This window comes from Pristis pectinata, chromosome 5 (genome assembly GCF_009764475.1).
Source record: "Pristis pectinata isolate sPriPec2 chromosome 5, sPriPec2.1.pri, whole genome shotgun sequence".
In the NCBI taxonomy this organism is placed as follows: domain Eukaryota; kingdom Metazoa; phylum Chordata; class Chondrichthyes; order Rhinopristiformes; family Pristidae; genus Pristis; species Pristis pectinata.
The window spans coordinates 67,606,812-67,625,417 of NC_067409.1; the positions used below are offsets into that span (position 1 = coordinate 67,606,812).

At 41.6% G+C, this 18,606-nt stretch overlaps 1 protein-coding gene across 1 annotated transcript in view; it reads left to right on the plus strand.

Moving 5' to 3' along the window:
* The window catches only part of LOC127570973 (dynein axonemal heavy chain 11-like), a 395,392-nt gene that overhangs the window by 198,860 nt on the left and 177,926 nt on the right, over positions 1-18,606 (plus strand). The window contains exons 49-53 of the mRNA XM_052016942.1: positions 6,931-7,033; positions 7,523-7,762; positions 10,330-10,491; positions 14,731-14,924; positions 15,928-16,090. Of these exons, the coding sequence (XP_051872902.1) occupies positions 6,931-7,033; positions 7,523-7,762; positions 10,330-10,491; positions 14,731-14,924; positions 15,928-16,090 (862 nt within the window). The remainder of the gene's footprint in view (positions 1-6,930; positions 7,034-7,522; positions 7,763-10,329; positions 10,492-14,730; positions 14,925-15,927; positions 16,091-18,606) is intronic.

The window sequence follows — 18,606 nt, forward strand, 5'->3', positions numbered from 1 at the left end:
CAAGCCAGAAGGTTCATGATGGTGTAGGCAGGTGAGTGGTTTGTAAGATAATGCACTCCCTACACTGGACTACTGTGTGCATCTAATGAACAAACTCAGCGTTCTTGATACCATCCCAAATGTTCCTTCTGCATTTTAAACAGTGATGGGCCGGAGATTCCCACATGTCATTTGGGGCCTTGTATCTTTTCTTTTATCTTCTGGGCTCTCTCATGGTAATATCATCCTATGACAGGACCCAGAATACTGTTTCTGAGCATTATTCTGAGCTAATTCCACAGAGGAAACAGCTGAGACACTGAATTAGCCTCCTCCAGTGTGCCCCTCCAGAAAAAAGGTGTACTCACTGCCTTGTTCTTTAAACTGCCATCTCCAGTCTGTTGTGTCTCACAGTGCAGTAATGTTGATGTCAAAGTGCTTGAGATTCTGAGCTAAGATAGCAGAGCAGCATTTATGTTTGTTGCTGTTCAGAACATTCATGAAGTTCCTAACACTTTAAGTCCCAAAGTTCATATTGTGGAGTAGAAGTTGCCTATGCATGATTTCTTTTAACATAAGATAACTGTTGCACGCTAGCTAGCAAATGTGCTTCACAGCTGGATGTCAGGCTCTGCTTTATGGGTAAGTGCAAAAATACTTCAGTGCAAGAAACCACTTTTGGATGTTCTGAAAATGGTATAGAAACCATTATACAAAATTAAATCTTTTTTTCCATGATCCCTGAGTAGGCGGAAGTACTTCATGAGCAGTGAATAGTTTTTTGAAAAGTAGTCATTGCTTTTGTACGAAAATGCTACAGCCAATTTTTATGCATCTGGTTCTTTAAAAAAGTGACAAGATGAATGACAAAGTAATTTATTTTAGCAGTGTTTGTTGAGGGATAACTGTCAGCTAGACATCAGAAAATCTCATTACTTCTGACAAGCACTGAAAAGTATTGAGAGATCTGGTTATGTTTACCTGAATACTTAAACAGAACCTTACTTTAATATTTTAAAAATTAGACCACTGAGTTGCAGTATTTCACTGAGTTATCATCCCAGACTAGTTTTGGAGTGGATCCTGTGTTTCATTTGGGAGGTGCTGTGCCTGAATCAGTCAAAGTTGGTGGAGTTCTGCTAGGATCAATCATAACTGACCTAATAATTTGTGAATTTGCAGATTCAAGATTTATTTTTATGACAGATCAAGTATGAACAGAACATTTCTTCTACCTTCAAGAATGTGGATTTCTAAAACTAATTCCAAATACCCTTTGCTTAATACCACACTTAATTATTTCTGGTTATCTTGCTATTTTATCTATCCTGATAGAAAAAAAATTGAAGCTCTGTGAGATAGTTTTCTGGGCTAATACATCAAGGAACCAACGAACAAGCAAGCCATCCCAGGCTGGGTATTATGTAATAAAAAAGGAATAATTAACAACCTTGTTGTGTAGGGCTGCTTTAGGGAGTGGGAGGAGTGACCATAATATAGTAGAATGCTTTGTTAAGATGGAGAATGGAGTGGTTGATTCTGAATCTAAATAAAGGAAACTATGAGGAGAGAGTTAGTTAAGATAGATTGGGGTGATGTTGGGTTGTCAACAGCAAATGTTTAAGGAGTATATGAATCAAAATCAGGTTTATTTTCACTGACAGATGTCGTGAAACTTGTTGTTTTGCGGCAGCAGTACAGTGCAAGACATAAAATTACTATGTTACAAAAATAAGTAAGTAGTGCAGAAGAGGAATAAGGAGGAAAAAAGGGGTTCATGGACCGTTCAGATATCTGATGGCAGAGGGGAAGAAACTGTTGCTAAAACGTTGAGTGTGGGTCTTCAGGCTCCTGTACCTTCTCCCCAATGGTAGTAACAAGAAGAGGGTATGTCCCGGATGGTGAAGGTCCTTAATAATGGATGCCACCTTCTTGAGGCTCTGCATCTTGAAGATGACCTCGATGGCAGGGTGGGTTGTGCCAGTGATGGAGCTGGCTGAGTCTACAGCCCTCTGCAGCCTCTTTCAATCGTGTGCATTGGAGCCTCCATACCAGGCGGTGATGCAATCAGTCAGAATGCTCTCCACCGTACAGCTGTAGAAATTTGCAGGAATCTTTGGTGACATACCAAATCTCCTCAAACTCCTAATGAAGTAGAGCCACTGGCGTGCCTTCTTCGTGATTACATCAATGTGTTAGGCCCAAGATAGATCTTCTGAGATATTGATGCCCAGGAACTTGAAGCCGCTCATCCTTTCCATCGCTGACCCCTCAATGAGGACTGGTGTGTGTTCTCCCGACTTCCCCTTCCTGATGTTCACAACCAATTCCTTGGACTTGCTGATATTAAGTGCGAGGTTGTTGTCGCAACACCACTCAACCAGCCAATCTATCTCACTGCTGTACGCCTCCTGTACATAGGTGAACTACTACATTATTCATTCCTATCTGGGTCAAATATAAAACAGGAAGAGTGGCTAAACCATGGCTAACAAGGGAAATTAGAGAGAGTATTAGATCCAAGGAGGAGATGTATAAATTGGTCCAAAAAAGCAGCAAACCTGAGGATTGGGAATAATTTAGAACTCAGTAAAGGAGGACTGAGGGATTGATTAAGGTGCAAAAATGGAATATGGAAGTAAGCTGATTGTAGAAGTTTTTGTAGATATGTGGAGAGAGAAAAGGTTATTGAAGACAAAAATGGGGGAATTTATAATGGATAACAAAAAAATGGCACAACAGTTGAACAAATTACTTTCATTATGTCTTCACAAAGGAGAACACAAATATCCTCCCAAAGATGTTAGTAAACCTTGAGCCTATTAAGGAGAAACTGAAGGAAATCAGTATTAGTAAGGGAAATGGTGCTGGGCAAACTGAAGGGATTGAAAATCTACATATTCCCATAGTCTCCATTTTAGAGTGTTTAAGGAAGTGGTTCCAGAAATAGTGACTGCATTGATAATCACCTTCCAGTTTTCTTTGGACTCTAGATCAGTTCCTATGAATTAGGGGTTAGTGAATGTAACCCCACTATTTCAAAATGGAAGGAGAGAGAAAACAGGGTGATATCAAACTAGTCAGTGAGATATTGGTAGTGAGGAATTTGCTAGCATCTATTATTAAAGATGGGAAGCAGTGAGAAGATTCATCAAAGTCTGTATGGATTTATGAAAAGGAAATCAAACCTGACAAATTTATTGGAATTTTTTGAGGATGTAGCCAGGAGAGTGGGTGGGAAAGAACCAATGTGTATTTAAGCTTCTGATAGTCTTCTGACATTTGACACGTTCCTGCATAAGAGACGATGTGCATAATTACAGCACCTGGGATTGGGGCTAATGTATTGGGATAGATAGAGAACTGGTTGGCAGACAGGGCTCGTAAGAGGAATAAACAGGTCTTTTTCCTTGTAACAGTCAGTGATAGTGGGGTACTGCAAGGTTCAGTGCTTGGACCTCAGCTGTTTTAGATGAGGGAATTAAATATAATATCATCAACTTTGCAGAAGACACAAAGCTGGCTGTGAGTTGAGTTGAGAGGAGAATGCAGAGAGATTCTGGTGTGGTTTAGACAGGTTGAGTGATTGGGCAAAAGCTTGACAGCTGCAGTATAATATAGATGAAAGTGAGAATGATCCCCTTTGGTGGCATCTGAACAGCAATGGATTAGGAAAGGCGCAGATGGAATGAGACCAAAGTGCCTTTGTATAGCGGTCAATGAAAATAAGCATGCAGGTGCAGCAGGCAATTTAGAAGGCAAGCTGTGTGTTACAAGCTATGTAGGTAACAATAACAATTGAGTAGAGGAGCAGAGATGTCATAGAGTAATACAGCCTTGATACAGGTCCTTCGGTCCAGTGAATTCATGCTGACCACGATGCCCACCCAGCTAGTCCCAATTTCCTGCATTCGGCCCATATCTCTCTAATCCCCGCCCGTCCATATACCTATCCAAGTGTTTCTTAAATGTTACTATGGTACATGGCTCAACCACTTCCTCTGGCAGCTCATTCCATATACTACTACCCCCTGCGTGAAAAAGTTATCCCTCAGCTCCCTTTTAAATCTTTCCCCTCTCATCCTCAACCTATGCCCCCTAGTTTTGGACTCCCCTACCCTGGGGACTGTTACTGTCCACCTTGTCTATGCCTCTCATAATTATAAACATTTCTATAAATTCGCCCCTTATTCTCCTACGTTCCAAGTAATAAAGACCTGTACCAACCTGTACCTATAACTCAGTCCTGGCAATATCCTCGTATATCTTTTCTGCACTCTTTCCAGTTTAATCACATCTTTCTTATAACAGGGTGACCCAAACTGTACACAGTACTCAAAATGCAGCCTCACAATGACGTATACAACTGCAACATAATATCCCAACTCCTATATTCAGTGCCCTAACTGATGAAGGCCAGCATGGTAAATGCCATTTTCAACACCCTGTCTTCCTGTGATGCCACTTCCAATGAACTATGCATTGGTACTCCTAGGTCCCCCTGTTCCATTACACTCCCTAGTGCCCTACTATTTGTAGTATAAGTCCAATTCTGGTTTGAATTTCCAAAATGCATCACCTCACACTTACCTGTATTGAAATTCATTTGCCACTCCTCGGCACACTTCTATAACTGATCAAGACCCCTGGTAATCCACGATAATCTTCTTTACTATCAACAACACCTCCTAATTTCCTGTCAGCCACAAACTTGCTGATCAAACTTGGTGCATTCGCATCCAAATCAGTTATATAAATACCAAATAATGACAGTGCCAACACATACCCCTGTGGCACACCACTATTTACTGGTCACCATTCCGAGAAACAACCTTCAACCACCACCCTCTGCTTCCTACCTCCGAGCCAATTTTGGATCCACCAAACTAGCTCTCCCTGGATTCCATGGGACCTAAACTTCCAGACCAGCCAACCATGCAGGACCTTGTCAAAGGCCTTGCTAAAGTCCAAATGGACAACATCCACTGCCCTACCCTCATCTACATTTTTGGTTACCTCTTCAAAAAAACTCTAAAATGTTTGTCAAGCATGACTTTCCACGCACAAACCCATGCGGACTCCTCATCAGACTCTGTCTATCCAAGTGCTGGTAGATCCTGTCCCTCAGAATTCCCTCCAGTAACTTCCCCACTACTGATGTCAGGCTGACCAGCCTGTAGTTACCTGGTTTCTCCTTGCTACCTTTCTTAAACAACGGAACAACACTAGTCACCTTCCAGTCTTCGGGAACTTCACCAGTGACTAACAATAAAGCAAATATCTCTGCAAGGGCTTTTTCAATTTCTTCTCTAGCCTCCCACAATGTCTGAGGATGCACTTGGTCAGGCCCTGGGGATTTATCCACGTTAATGCACTGTAAGGCTGCAACTTCCTCCTCCCTGGTAATATGAATTTCCTCCAAAACATCTCCACTAGTTTCCCTTATCTCTTGAGCAACCATGATTTTATCCTCAGTAAACCCATGGAGAAATATTTGTTAAAAATCCCACCCATCTCCTGTGGCTCGAGACATAGGCAGCCCTGCTGATCTCTAAGGGGACCTACTCTCTCCCTAGCTACCCTTTTACTTTTTATATAGCTATATAACCTCTTGGGATTTTCTTTAACCTTACCTGGCAGATCCATCTCATACTCTCTGTTTGCCCTCCTGATTTCCCTTTTAAGTGTATTCTTAATTTTTTTTATATAGTCATCAAGGGGTTCACTCGTCCCCAACCACCTAAACCCAATGCATGCTTCCTTCTTTTTCTTGACTAGAGCCTCAGTATCTTTTGTCAGCCACTGTTCCCTAAACTTGCCAGGTTCCCTAAACTTCACGCTAACAGGAACATGCTGCTCCTGGACTCTTGATATCACGCTCTTAAAAGTTTCCCACTTCCTAATCATTCCTTTTTCTTCAAACAGGCTCACCGAATCAACCTCTGCTAGATCTTGCCTAATTCTCCCAAAATTAGTGCTGCTCCAGTTTAGGACCCTAACCTGTGGACCTGTCCTGTCCTTTTTCATCACTATCTTAAAACGAATAGAATTATGGTCACTGTAACCAAAGTGGGCCCTGACTGCCACTTCTGTTACTTGCCCTATCTCGTTCCCTGATAGGAGGTCTTGTATTGTACCTTCTCGAGTAGGGTCCTGTATATATTGACTCAGGAAGCTTTCCTGGGAACATATTCCAAATTCCATCCCATCCAGGTCCTTAACACTCTGGGTAGTCCAGTCAACACTGGGGAAATTAAAATCTCCCCATAATACAATCCTATTACTCTTACAACTATCAGCAAGTTCTCTACACTACTTCTCCTTAAATTCCCGCTGACTCCTGGGGGTCTATAATACAACCCTACTAGAGTGACCTCCTCCTCCTCGTTTCTGAGTTCTAGCCAAGAATGTCATCCCTAAGAACTGCTGTTATGTCCTCCCTTATCAAAAAGGCAACACCCATCAAAAAGGTACGTGTCCTGGTGAGAACACATTTTGAGTATAGTGCAGTTTTAGTCTCCTTTCTGAGGAAAGTTGTCCTTGTTATGGAGAGATGCAGCAAAAGTTCTCCAGCCTGATTTCTGGAATAGTAAGATTGACATGCGAGAAGGGATTAAGATGAGTTTAAAAAATGAGTGGGATCCTTATTGAAACTTTCAAAATCCTGCTAGGACTGGGCAGTCGAGATATTTCTGACAGTGGAGAAGCCTAGAACTAGAAATCAGAGCATAAGAAAATGGTGTGTGGCATTTAGGATTTGTTAATTCAAAGAGTGATAAACCTGTGGAATTCTCTACCGTGGAAGACAGTTGAAGCCAAATCATCCTCTCCATTTTGCACCTCCACCAAAGTCTAAATTAATCCTCATAATAATTGTAACTTTTTGAAGTTATTTCATCCATTTAAATCATGTGATTCTTTTCTGAATTCTTTACATTTTACAATGGTCAGGTATGATCGACAGAAGTTAACTGTGAAGGAAATTCATAACTGTCAATATATCAGCTGCATGAACCCAACAGCGGGGAGCTTTGCCATCAATCCTCGGCTTCAGGTAAAATATTAATCATTGCCTAGCTGTGACTGTGGAACAAATCAGGTAGATTTTCCTTTCCAAGGCTGAAATTGAATGCATATTTCAATTTAGTATTAAACTTTCAAACCACAATACTGGAATTGTGGCACTCAGTATCTGATCCAAAATTCTGACAACAACTTTGACTCACGATTGCACACTACAAGTTTAGAGAATGAGCCAGATCATCCTGGTCTGAAAAGATTTTTTAATTTTCATATTCCAGACTTTTGTTGAGGGCAAACGTTCCACCCCAAATAAGGTCCAGCTGCAGAGACCAGTACCAGAAGGCCAATGGCTGTTGGGGTCCAGTCTCATTGCTTTTTTTGTATGTTTCTGTTCATAAGCTTAAAGCTGATAAACTACTCCGTCTGTTCTATGCTGTTTATTGTAATTAAAGCCCATATTTCATGGCATAGAATTGTTTTCCTGAAGAAATAATTGTTTTTCTTATTTCCTCCCTTCTAGAGACATTTTACAGTGTTTGCAGTGAATTTTCCGTCTGTGGATTCCATGGAGATCATCTACAGCAAGATTCTAAATTTCCATTTTCAGAGTGCAGATTTTGCAGCATCAGTAGTAAAGACTGTTCCTGCTGTGGTCCAAGCAGCAATCTGGCTTCATCACAAAATGACCCAAAATTTCTTGCCAACAGCAATTAAATTTCATTACATTTTTAACCTCCGTGACCTCTCCAATATTTTTCAGGTAAGGTTACAGCTAACATTGTGTAGTTTGTTTATGCAGTAATATTATTTGAAAGCACTTCATTTTTCTGGCACTAATTTCTGATTTAGAAAACAGATCTGGGCTAGTTACTTGAATTAAGTATTGACCTTTCATGTTTGGGGCTTAAACTCATCAGATTATGATGATCATGTTTGGGCGGCACGGTAGCGTAGCGGTTAGCGCAACGCTATTACAGCGCCAGCGATCAGGGTTCGATTCCCGTCGCTGTCTGTAAGGAGTTTGTACGTTCTCCCGTGTCTGCGTGGGTTTCCTCCGGGTGCTCCGGTTTCCTCCCACATTCCAAAGACATATAGGTAGGTTAATTTGGGTTTTAAAAAAACGGGCGGCGTGGACTCATTGGGCCGGAAGGGCCCGTTACCACACTGTAAATAAAAAAATATCAAAGTCTCTTCTGCCTCCAAACTATTAGCGTAAATGCTGGCCTTTACATAAGTTCCTGGAAAGTCTAGTGTACCCTAAAGAATGCAGTGGAATGGCAATAATGCTTTGAAACAGTGACTGTTTTGGACACTGTCTGATTATATTATAACTGATTTCTGATCAAGGTCTCAGAAATTACCAGTTGTTGCATAATTTTGTGCATGAAAATGTAATGCCTGGGATATCTCTCCTGAAGTTGGACTTGGGAAGCTAGCCACAGGCTGGGCTAGCTTGTGGTTGGCAGGGGTGGGTCAGAGCACAGCATGCGAGTGCTGGGTTGGGAGAGGGGAATGCACAGCCAGCACTGGGGGAGACGACATTGGGGAGGCCAGTTGAAAGGGGACAGATTGAGCGTTGGGAACATTGTTGCAGAGGTGGAAGGGTTGGGCTGGAGGTGATAGAACAGTAATGATTTGAATGCAGTTCCTACTTACCCACTGGTCTCTCAGTGTAGTACAACCACTTTAAAATCATGTTCTCTATATGACAGGGCTTCCCCAGAGCAAAGGGAGTTTTCCATACAGGGAAGAAAGTATTTTTGCATCTCTTCCAGACTTGTAAAGGTGACTCATGACTGGTGGTATCCAGTTGAATTCAGTATTAATGTGAAATGACATAGAAGTGGTTGCACAGATGACTTACTGTTTGTTAAATCAATTTTCAATCATGTGGCACTGAAGGTGTTGAATCAAAAAATTATTTGTTACTTCAGATAAATGTCAAGATTCCCTGTTATTACCTAAAGAAGCATCAGATATATTCCCATTATCCCATCCAAATATTATTTTTCAGTGGCAACTTAGTTAAATGGTCATTTATCCGTAAGTTAAAGAGACCATTCATCCTACCAAAGTAAAAACTGAAAATGTCAAAACCCTTAGCAGCTAAGGCAGCACATGTAGAAAGAAGCAGAGTTAATGCTAGAATTTTAATATGGACAAGTACATGGATTTCAGTTGGCATTGAAAAATTGGAATACTGCTAATGCATTAAAAAACTAGTACACTATTGACATCTGGATAAACTCTTTTGTTTTAGATGGAATATACGCAAGCCCCCTCAATTTCAATAAATGTTAACTTTGATTCTGTAGTTTAATTTTGGCCTTATAGGTGAAAGCAACATAAGAAGAAAATGGCAATTATCAAGGGGACAGTTATGTCAGGTGGTGGCAAAAATATGCAACCAACTGGAACAAGACTGTTGGCATCAGGGCCTGAAGCCACTCTCCACTGGTGATTGTCAGTCACACAACTTTTGTGTCTGGACTCTTCGTGAGCTTCACTGGCAAAGTGTTCAGGATCTGTCGGTAACAAATTTGTAGAGAAGGGTTTGGTTCTTTGTCAAATCCAACAATGACAAAATGAACAAGTGGTGGGGTTTGTGATTCTGTCTGTTTCTAGCAGATGCAGGATGTCATCGAATGTTATGTGGCGCTCAACGTTGTTTTCCCCCTCCCACAGATCATCTAGGGGTGTTTATGAACTGCAAGGGTTGCCACCCTATGAATATGCAGCTGGTAAGACCAAGATTCCTAGCCAGTTGCCAAGGTATATTTAACCTGTGGTAGTCCAACTTCACTGATTGCAAGGCATTTTGCACATTTTTGCAAGAACTGGGCCCACTGCTAAATCAGTGCGGCCCATTTGTACACACATTCTGGGGATTAGGTTTTATCATGCTCAAGAGTTTTTAGCTGCAAATTAAACATATGCCTTGACTTTTTTTTCTTTTAAATTTAAATCTCTCTTGTCGGGCATCTGCCTCCTCATTCATGTGATAAAAACAAAAAATGCTATGGATACTCAACATTTGGCAGCATTTGTGGAGAAAGGAATAGCTAATGAAAGATTGCTGACCTGAAACATTAACTTTATTTCTCTCTCCTCAGATACTGCCCAACCTGCTGAGTATTTCCAACATGTTCTGTTTTTAATTCAGATTTCCAGCATCTGCACTTCTGTGCTTTTCAATGCCTAATTCATGTACTTCGGGAACGTTTCTTCTTGTTGTCCACATTTGTAGAAGTGCACTTTGTTTTAAATCCAACTTTCTATCCATTTGTGTTGAAATTGCTAAATTGTTTCAGTTTTGTCTCTTTCCAGGGACTATTATTCACACTTCCCAATTGTTTAAAACAGCCTATGGATTTGGTATTACTGTGGCTTCATGAATCATCCCGTGTCTATGAGGACAAACTAGTTCAGTCAAAAGACTCAGAACTCTTCCAAAGAATTCTACTGGACACAGCCAAAAAGTTCTTTGAAGTAAGCCAATTATTAAATGATTATAGAACGATACAGCTTTTTTAGCCCATACCTAGTTAGGCTAGCCATTTGAAAGAGCTATCCAATTAATTTCCCTCCAGGTTTCTTTCCTTCTAGCCCTGCAAATCTTTGCACTTCAAGCAGATATTAATGCTATTTTTGAATATTTACGCCCTACCCGCCCCTCCACCCCACCCCACCCACCCACCCCCACCTCAACCTGTGCCTTCTAGGTCATGCAATTAACATGGCGAAAAATAAATTTGACTACTTGCTGTCTCTGATTTATCTGTGTCCACTGTTTGCTGACTTTGCCAATTTGGAAGCAGTTGCTCCTTTTTAGAACATAGAACATTACAGCACAGTACAGGCCCTTCGGCCCACACTGTTGTGCTGACATTTTATCTTGTTCTAAGATCTATCTAACCCTCCCCCCCCCACATAGCCCCCTATTTTTGATCATTCATTTGTCTATCTAAGAGTCTCTTAAATGTCCCTAATATATCTGCCCCAACAACCTCTGCTGACAGTGCATTCCACGCACCCACCACTCTCTGTGTAAAAAAGCTTACCCCTGATATCCCCCTTATACCTTCCTCCAATCACCTTAAAATTATGTCCCCTCGTGTTAGCTATTGTCACCCTGGGGAAAAGTCTCTGACTGTCCTCTCGATCTATGCCTCTTATCATCTTGTACACCGCTATCAAGTCACCTCTCATCCTTCTCCTCTCCAAAGAGAAAAGCCCTAGCTCATTCAACCTATCCTCGTAAGACATGGTCTCCAATCCAGGCAACATCCTGGTAAATCTCGTCTACATCCTCTCTAAAGCTTCCACATCCTTTCTATAATGAGGCGGCCAGAACTGAACACAATACTCCAAGTGTGGTCTAACCAGAGTCGTCACCTCGCGCTCTTAAATTCAATACCCCGACTAATGAAGGCCAACACTCCATACGCCTTCTTAATAACTCTATCGACCTGCGTGGCAACCTTGAGGGATCTATAGACGTGGATCCCAAGATCCCTCTGTTCCTCCACACTGCTAAGAGTCCTGCCATTAACCTTGTATTCGGCCTTCAATTTGATCTCCCAGAGTGTATCACTTCACACTTTTCTGATCGAACTCCATCTGCCACTTCTCAGCCCAGGTCTGCTTTCTGTTGTAATCTACAGGAACCTTCTACACTATCCACAACACCACCAACCTTTGTATCATCAGCAAACTTACTAACCCACCCTTCCACATCCTCATCCAAATCATTTATAAAAATCACAAAGAGCAGGGGTCTCAGAACGGATCCCTGCGGAACACCACTTGTCACCAACCTCCAGGCAGAATACGTTCCATGTACCACCACCCTCTGTCTTCTATGGGTGGATTCAATTCTGATCCACACAGCCAAGTTTCCCTGGATCCCATGCCTCCTGACTTTCTGAATGAGTCTTCCATGAGGAACCTTATCAAACGCCTTACAAAAATCCATGTACGCCACATCCACTGCTCTACCTTCATCAATGTGCTTTGTCACATCCTCAAAGAATTCAATCAGGCTCGTGAGGCATGACCTTCTCCTCACAGCACCATGCTGACTGTCCCTAATCAGCCTATGCTTCTCTAAATGCCCATAAGTCCTGTCTCCAAGAATCTTCTCCAGTAATTTGCCCACTACTGAAGTAAGACTCACTGGTCTGTAATTCCCAGGGTTATCCCTACTTCCTTTCTTAAACAAAGGAACAACATTTTCCACCCTCCAATCATCCGGCACTACTCCTGTGGCCAGTGAGGATGCAAAGATCATTGCCAAAGGCACAGCAATGTCTTCCCTAGCTTCCCGTAATAAACTTGGATATATCCCGTCCGGCTCTGGTGACTTATCTAGAACATAGACAGTACAGCACTGGACAGGCCATTTGGCCCAATGAAGGCAAGCATTACATATGCCACCTTTACCACTTTATCCACTTGTGTTGACACTTTTAGTGAACTATGGACCTGGACCCTCTGTATTTCAATGTCATTAAAGGGCCTACCATTAACTGTATACCTTCTCCTTTCATTTGACCTCCCAAAGTGCAACACCTCACACTTGCCCAGATTAAATTCCATCTGCCACTTCTCTGCCCTTATCTGTAACTTTGATGGCCCTTTACACTGTCCACAACTCCACCAATCTTGGTGTCAACTGCAAATTTGCTAATCCACCAATCTATATTTTCATCCAAATCATTAATTCCACCCCTACTCTCTGTCTTCTATGGGCAAGCCAGTTCCAAATCCAAACTTGCAATTCACCCTGGATCCCATGCATCTTTATCTTCTGAATCACTCTGAATCATGAGGAACCTTGTCAAATGCCTTACCAAAGTCCATGTAGATACTGTAACATCCACTGACTGACCCTCATCAAGCTCCTTTGTTACCTCCTCAAAAAACTCAAGTTTGTGAGACATGACCTGCCCTGCACAAAGCCATGCTGACTGTCCCTCAGGCCATACCTTTCCAAATGTGCATAAGTCCTATCCCTCAGTATCCTCTCCAATAGCTTCCCTACCACTGATGTGAGGCTCACTGGCCTATAATTACCTGGATTATCCCTATTTCCCTTCTTGAACAAAGGCACAGCATTTGCTACTCTCCAGTCCTCCAAGACCTCGCCTGTTGCTAGTGAGGACACAAAGATCCTTGTCAAAGCCCCAACAATCTCCTCACTTGCTTCTTTCAATATTCTGGGATATATGCCATCAGGCCCTGGGGACTTATACACCTGAATGCTTTTCAGAAGACCCAGCACTACCTCCTCCTTAATATCCCCCCATAATACTCCTAGCATTGAAATAAACACATTTCAGCCCATTAATCCCACCATGTTTATTACCCTGTCCCCTGCTGTTCTTCCTTTCAATCTTACTTGTCATACAATCATTCTTGCCCTGCAACCCTACCACCTGTTGCCCTACTGCTGTGGTTTCCATTCCCCTGCCACTCTAGTTTAAACCCTCCTGAGTAGCATTAGCAAACCTCCCAGTGAGGATATTGGTTCCTCTCCAGTTCAGATACAAACAAGACAGTTTGCACAGATTCCATCTGCACTGGAAGAGAGTCCAATGATCCATAAATCTGAAGCCCTCCTTCCTGCACCACTCCTTAGCCATGTATTGAACTGCACCATGTATCTATTTCTCGCTTCAGTAGCATGGGTAATAACCCTGAGATTACAACCCTGGAAGTCCTGCTTTTTAACTTTATACCTAGTTCCCTAAAATCATTTTTGCAGGACCTCATCCCTACTCCTGCCTATGTCATTGGTATTTATATGGACCATGACCTCTGGCTGCTCACTTTGCTCTCTCAGAATGTCTTCTACCCTCAGAATGATTTTGAATAATTCTTTCAGATCTTTCCTTTACCATTTCTGCTTTAGAGTAAGGAATCCCCATGCCCTACTCTCTCCACATAACTGAAAATTTTCAACCCTGGTTCAATTCTAGTCTTATTGCTTAGATCTGTTACTATTAAAGAAATTACCATAGGGTAGAATGTGCAGTTGTGTGTCTAGTGCAGGATCAAAAACTCTCAAAACTTAACTGTCAAAAAACAATTTAATCAGACATTTGAGAATCAACATTGGCACAATGAAAAATGATCAAATCTTGCTAAAGAACGTCAATGAAGATTTTTGGAACCAAGCTGTATTTTTAATATTATTTCATTGACATTGCAAAAGAATGCATATAGTTACTATTTTTGACTGTGACCAAGTTTATGAAAGTCCAACTGAATATCAGTTTAATTAATTGAATAATATTTTCTGTTTCAATGCTGTTCAATCCAATGATCTAATATGTGTTTTACTTTTTTTTTTCCCTGGGCAGTCATGACAGTCTTCAAAATGTATGCATTTTAATTTGCTTTCTCAGCAGTAGCATCTGTGTTTTTAAATATTTATAAAGTTACTTATATTTACAATGTAGAGATCATGGCTTAGAATTGTGGTGCACCAGGAGGAATGAGAGTGAAGGAGAACCCTCAAAGAAACTGTTGAGAAGCCTGGTGTCTGGCTCTCCATCTCTTCAGTTTCCTGGTGCAATTAGCTGTTACTTCATGAACAGCTTTCCTCACTGTGAGCATTTGCTCCCCTCAGATATCCTAATAGGGGGAACGGGGGAATCAATCTATAGTAAATGTTGTCTTATTTGATTTGATGCAAGTGAAGAATTTTATCTTCTCGTGTTTCAGGGTGTTGGTGATAATATTTTACTTCAGAAACCATTGATATTTTGTCATTTTGCTCTTGGAATTGGAGATCCCCATTATATGCCTGTAAAAGAATGGAAAGTCCTGAAGAAAATTCTAACTGAAACTCTTGACAATTATAATGAGCTCAATGCTGTGATGAATTTAGTTTTATTTGAAGATGCAATGCAACACGTGTAAGTGTGAATAGAAGGCTTGTCTTATATGCTTTTTTAAAAATTCACCATTCATTTCCTGTGATGCATCTAACAAAACAAACCATGCAGGGATGTCAGCAATATCATACACCAGCAGCTATCACGCTTTTACTGACAAAATGGGTATAACTGAAAAGAAACAGGATTTAGTTTCTCAGAATGTTGTTATCCCTTTCTTGCAAAAAAGGGTAAAGGAATTTTATGTTTGTTTGCCAAATAGTTATGATAGACAACCCCTGCACGTAATTTGACCCAAGTGTTGGGAACTGATGTTAAAACACCCCCTGAAGCCATTTGACTGGCATTCTCTTCAGCCACTGTTTGACTAACACGCTGGAGAAACCCACTCCCTCCATGAGCAGATCCATAACACCTGTGATGCAAAGAAGTCTCATAGTCCCTCCTAATTTCCATGTCATCATTCCTCAGTCATTCTTCTCCCAACAATTGATTGGCACCTTAATACTATTCCCTTTCCAACTCTCTCCAAGAGAAACTGTGGGATTACCCAAGCTACTGCTCCTGAACTATTAGTCAGTAGCCTGAAGAAGCAAAAGGTGAAGTCTACAGAAATATACCACAGTTTAATACAACTCTGACTAATAGTTTTCTGCAACTATTGTATCCAGTGTTTCCTGAACTTGGAATATTTGGGATTTTTACGAATATTATGTAGGATAATGAATGCTCCTCTGGAGTTAACAATGGTTCAGGGTAGTGATGTTGCCTCACTTCCTCTATTCAAATTATGTACATTATGTAACACAGCTTTTGTTCTGATTAGGTGTAAAGAAAGTCTGAGCCCCATACTTTGGGTTCTGATAAAGTTTGCACATAGTACACTCCTCTCTAATTACTGAGAGAAACCTATTGCCCTCATATTCACAGCTTGGTCTTGTTGTTGATTAGATCAAATCTTGTCTAATTTTACTGAAATATTGTAATATGTGTAGCAACAATGATTTTGTCTCATTATCATAAGGTGTCGGATAAATCGAATATTGGAGAGCAACCGAGGATATGCTCTGCTGGTGGGAGTTGGTGGCAGTGGGAAACAGAGTCTATCCAGATTGTCTGCTTACGTTAGTTCTCTAGAAGTATTCCAAATCACACTGAAGAAAGGTTTTGGGATTTCAGATCTAAAGGTAAATATTTTCCATTTATAATTCTGCATTGTTAAAAATGATGATCATGATTTGTTGCGTGCTGAGACTCCAAGTAGTATCGGAGTTGTTCTTCATGGCACAAAATTTCTGTTTTAAATTTATGGAAGCATCCAATATAACAGAGTAGTGTTGATGACTGAAATTTCTTTTACTCAATAAGTCTTGCTAAATTCTGAACTAGATAAATATGCATGTTATTTTAGAAACAGAAACGCAGAAAGCCTTCAGCACAAAACAGGCCCTTCGGCCCACAAAGTTGTGCTGAACATGTCCCTACCTCAGAAATTACTAGGCTTACCGATAGCCCTCTATTTTTCTAAGCTCCATGTACCTATCGAAAAGTCTCTTAAAAGACCCTATCGTATCTGCCTCCACCACCATTGCTGGCAGCCCATTCCATGTACTCACCACTCTGAGTAAAAAAAAACTTACCCCTGACATCTCCTCTGTACCTACTCCCCAGCACCTTAAATTTGTGTCCTCTTGTGGCAACCATTTCAGACCTGGGGAAAAAGCCTCTGACTATCCACATGATCAATGCCTCTCATCATCTTATACACCTCTAATAGGTCCCCCCTCATCCTCCATCGCTCCAAGGAGAAAAGGACGAGTTCCCTCAACCTGCTTTCATAAGGCATGCTCCCCAATCCAGGCAACATCCTTATAAATCTCTTCTGCACCCTTTCTATGGCTTCCACATCCTTCCTGTAGTGAGGTGACCAGAACTGAGCACAGTACTTCAAGTGGGGTCTGACCAGGGTCCCATATAGCTGCAACAATACCTCTCAGCTCGTAAATTCAATTCCCCGATTGATGAAGGACAATACACCACATGCCTTCTTCACCAGAGTCAACTTGTGCAGCTGCTTTGAGCATCCTATGGACTCAGACCCCAAGATCCCTCTGATCTGCCACACTGCCAAGAGTCTTACCATTAATACTATACTCTGCCATCATATTTGACCTACCAAAATGAACCACTTCACACTTATCTGGTTTGAACTCCATCTGCCACTTCTCAGCCCAGCTTTGCATCCTGTCTATGTCCCACAATAACCTCTGACAGCCCTCCACACTATCCACCACACCTCCAACCTTTGTCATCGGCAAACTTACTAACCCATCCCTCCACTTCCTCATCCAGGTCATTTATAAAAATCACAAAGAGTAAGTGTCCCAGAACAGATCCCTGAGGCACACCACTGGTCACTGACCTCCATGCAGAATACATGTTGACGGGTTGTCAACAACCACTCTGCCTTCTGTGGGCAAGCCAGTTCTAGATCCACAAAGCCATGTCTCCTTACTTTCTCAATAAGCCTTGCATGGGGTACCTTATCAAATGCCTTGCTAAAATATACACTACATCTACTGCTCTTCCTTCATCAATGTGTTTAGTCACCTCCTCAAAAAATTCAATCAGGTTCGTAAGGCAGGACCTGCCCTTGACAAAGCCATGCTGACTACTTCTAGTCATATTATACCTCTCCAAATGTTCATAAATCCTGCCTCTCAGGATCTTCTCCATCAACTTACCAACCACTGAGGTAAGACTCACTGGTCTATAATTTCCTGGGCTATCTCTACTCCCTTTCTTGAATAAAGGAACAACATCCACAACCCTCCAATCCTCTGGAACCTCTCCTGTCCCCATTGATGATGCAAAGATCATCGCCAGAAGCTCTGCAATCTCCTCCCTCACCTCCCACAGTAGCCTGGGGTACATCTTATCCGGTCCCGGCGACTTACCCAACTTGATGCTTTCCAAAAGCTCCAGCACATCCTCTTTCTTAATATCTACATGCCCAAGTTTTTCAGTCTGCTGCAAGTCATCACTACAATCATCAAGATCCTTTTCCGTAGTATTCATTAAGTACCTCTGCCATTTCCTCCGGATCCACACACACTTTCCCACTGTTACACTTGATGGGTCCTATTCTTTCACGTCTCATCCTCTTGCTCTTCACATACCTGTAGAATACCTTGGGGTTTTCATAATCCTGCCCACCAAGGCCTTCTCATGACCCCTTCTGGCTCTCCTAATTTCCTTCTTAAACTCCTTCCTGTTAGCCTCATCTCTAATCCTTATCCAGATCTCTACCATTACCTAGGTTTCTTTTCTTGACTAGATTTATTACAGCCTTTGTACACCACAGTTCCTGTACCCTACCATAACATCCCTGTCTCATTGGAACATACCCACACAGAACTCCACATGAATGTCCCCTGAACATTTGTCACATTTCTTCCGTACTTTTCCCTGAGAACATCTGTTCCCAATTTAAGCTTCCAATTTCCTGCCTGAGAGCCTCGTAATTCCCCTTGCTCCAATTAAATGCTTTTCTAACTTGTCTGTTCCTATCTCTCTCCAATGCTGTTGTAAAGGAGATAGTGATTATAATTCTATCTCCAAAATGCTCTCCCACTGAGAGATCTGACACCTGACCAGGTTCATTTCCCAATACCAAATCAAGTACAGTCTCTCTCCTTGCAGG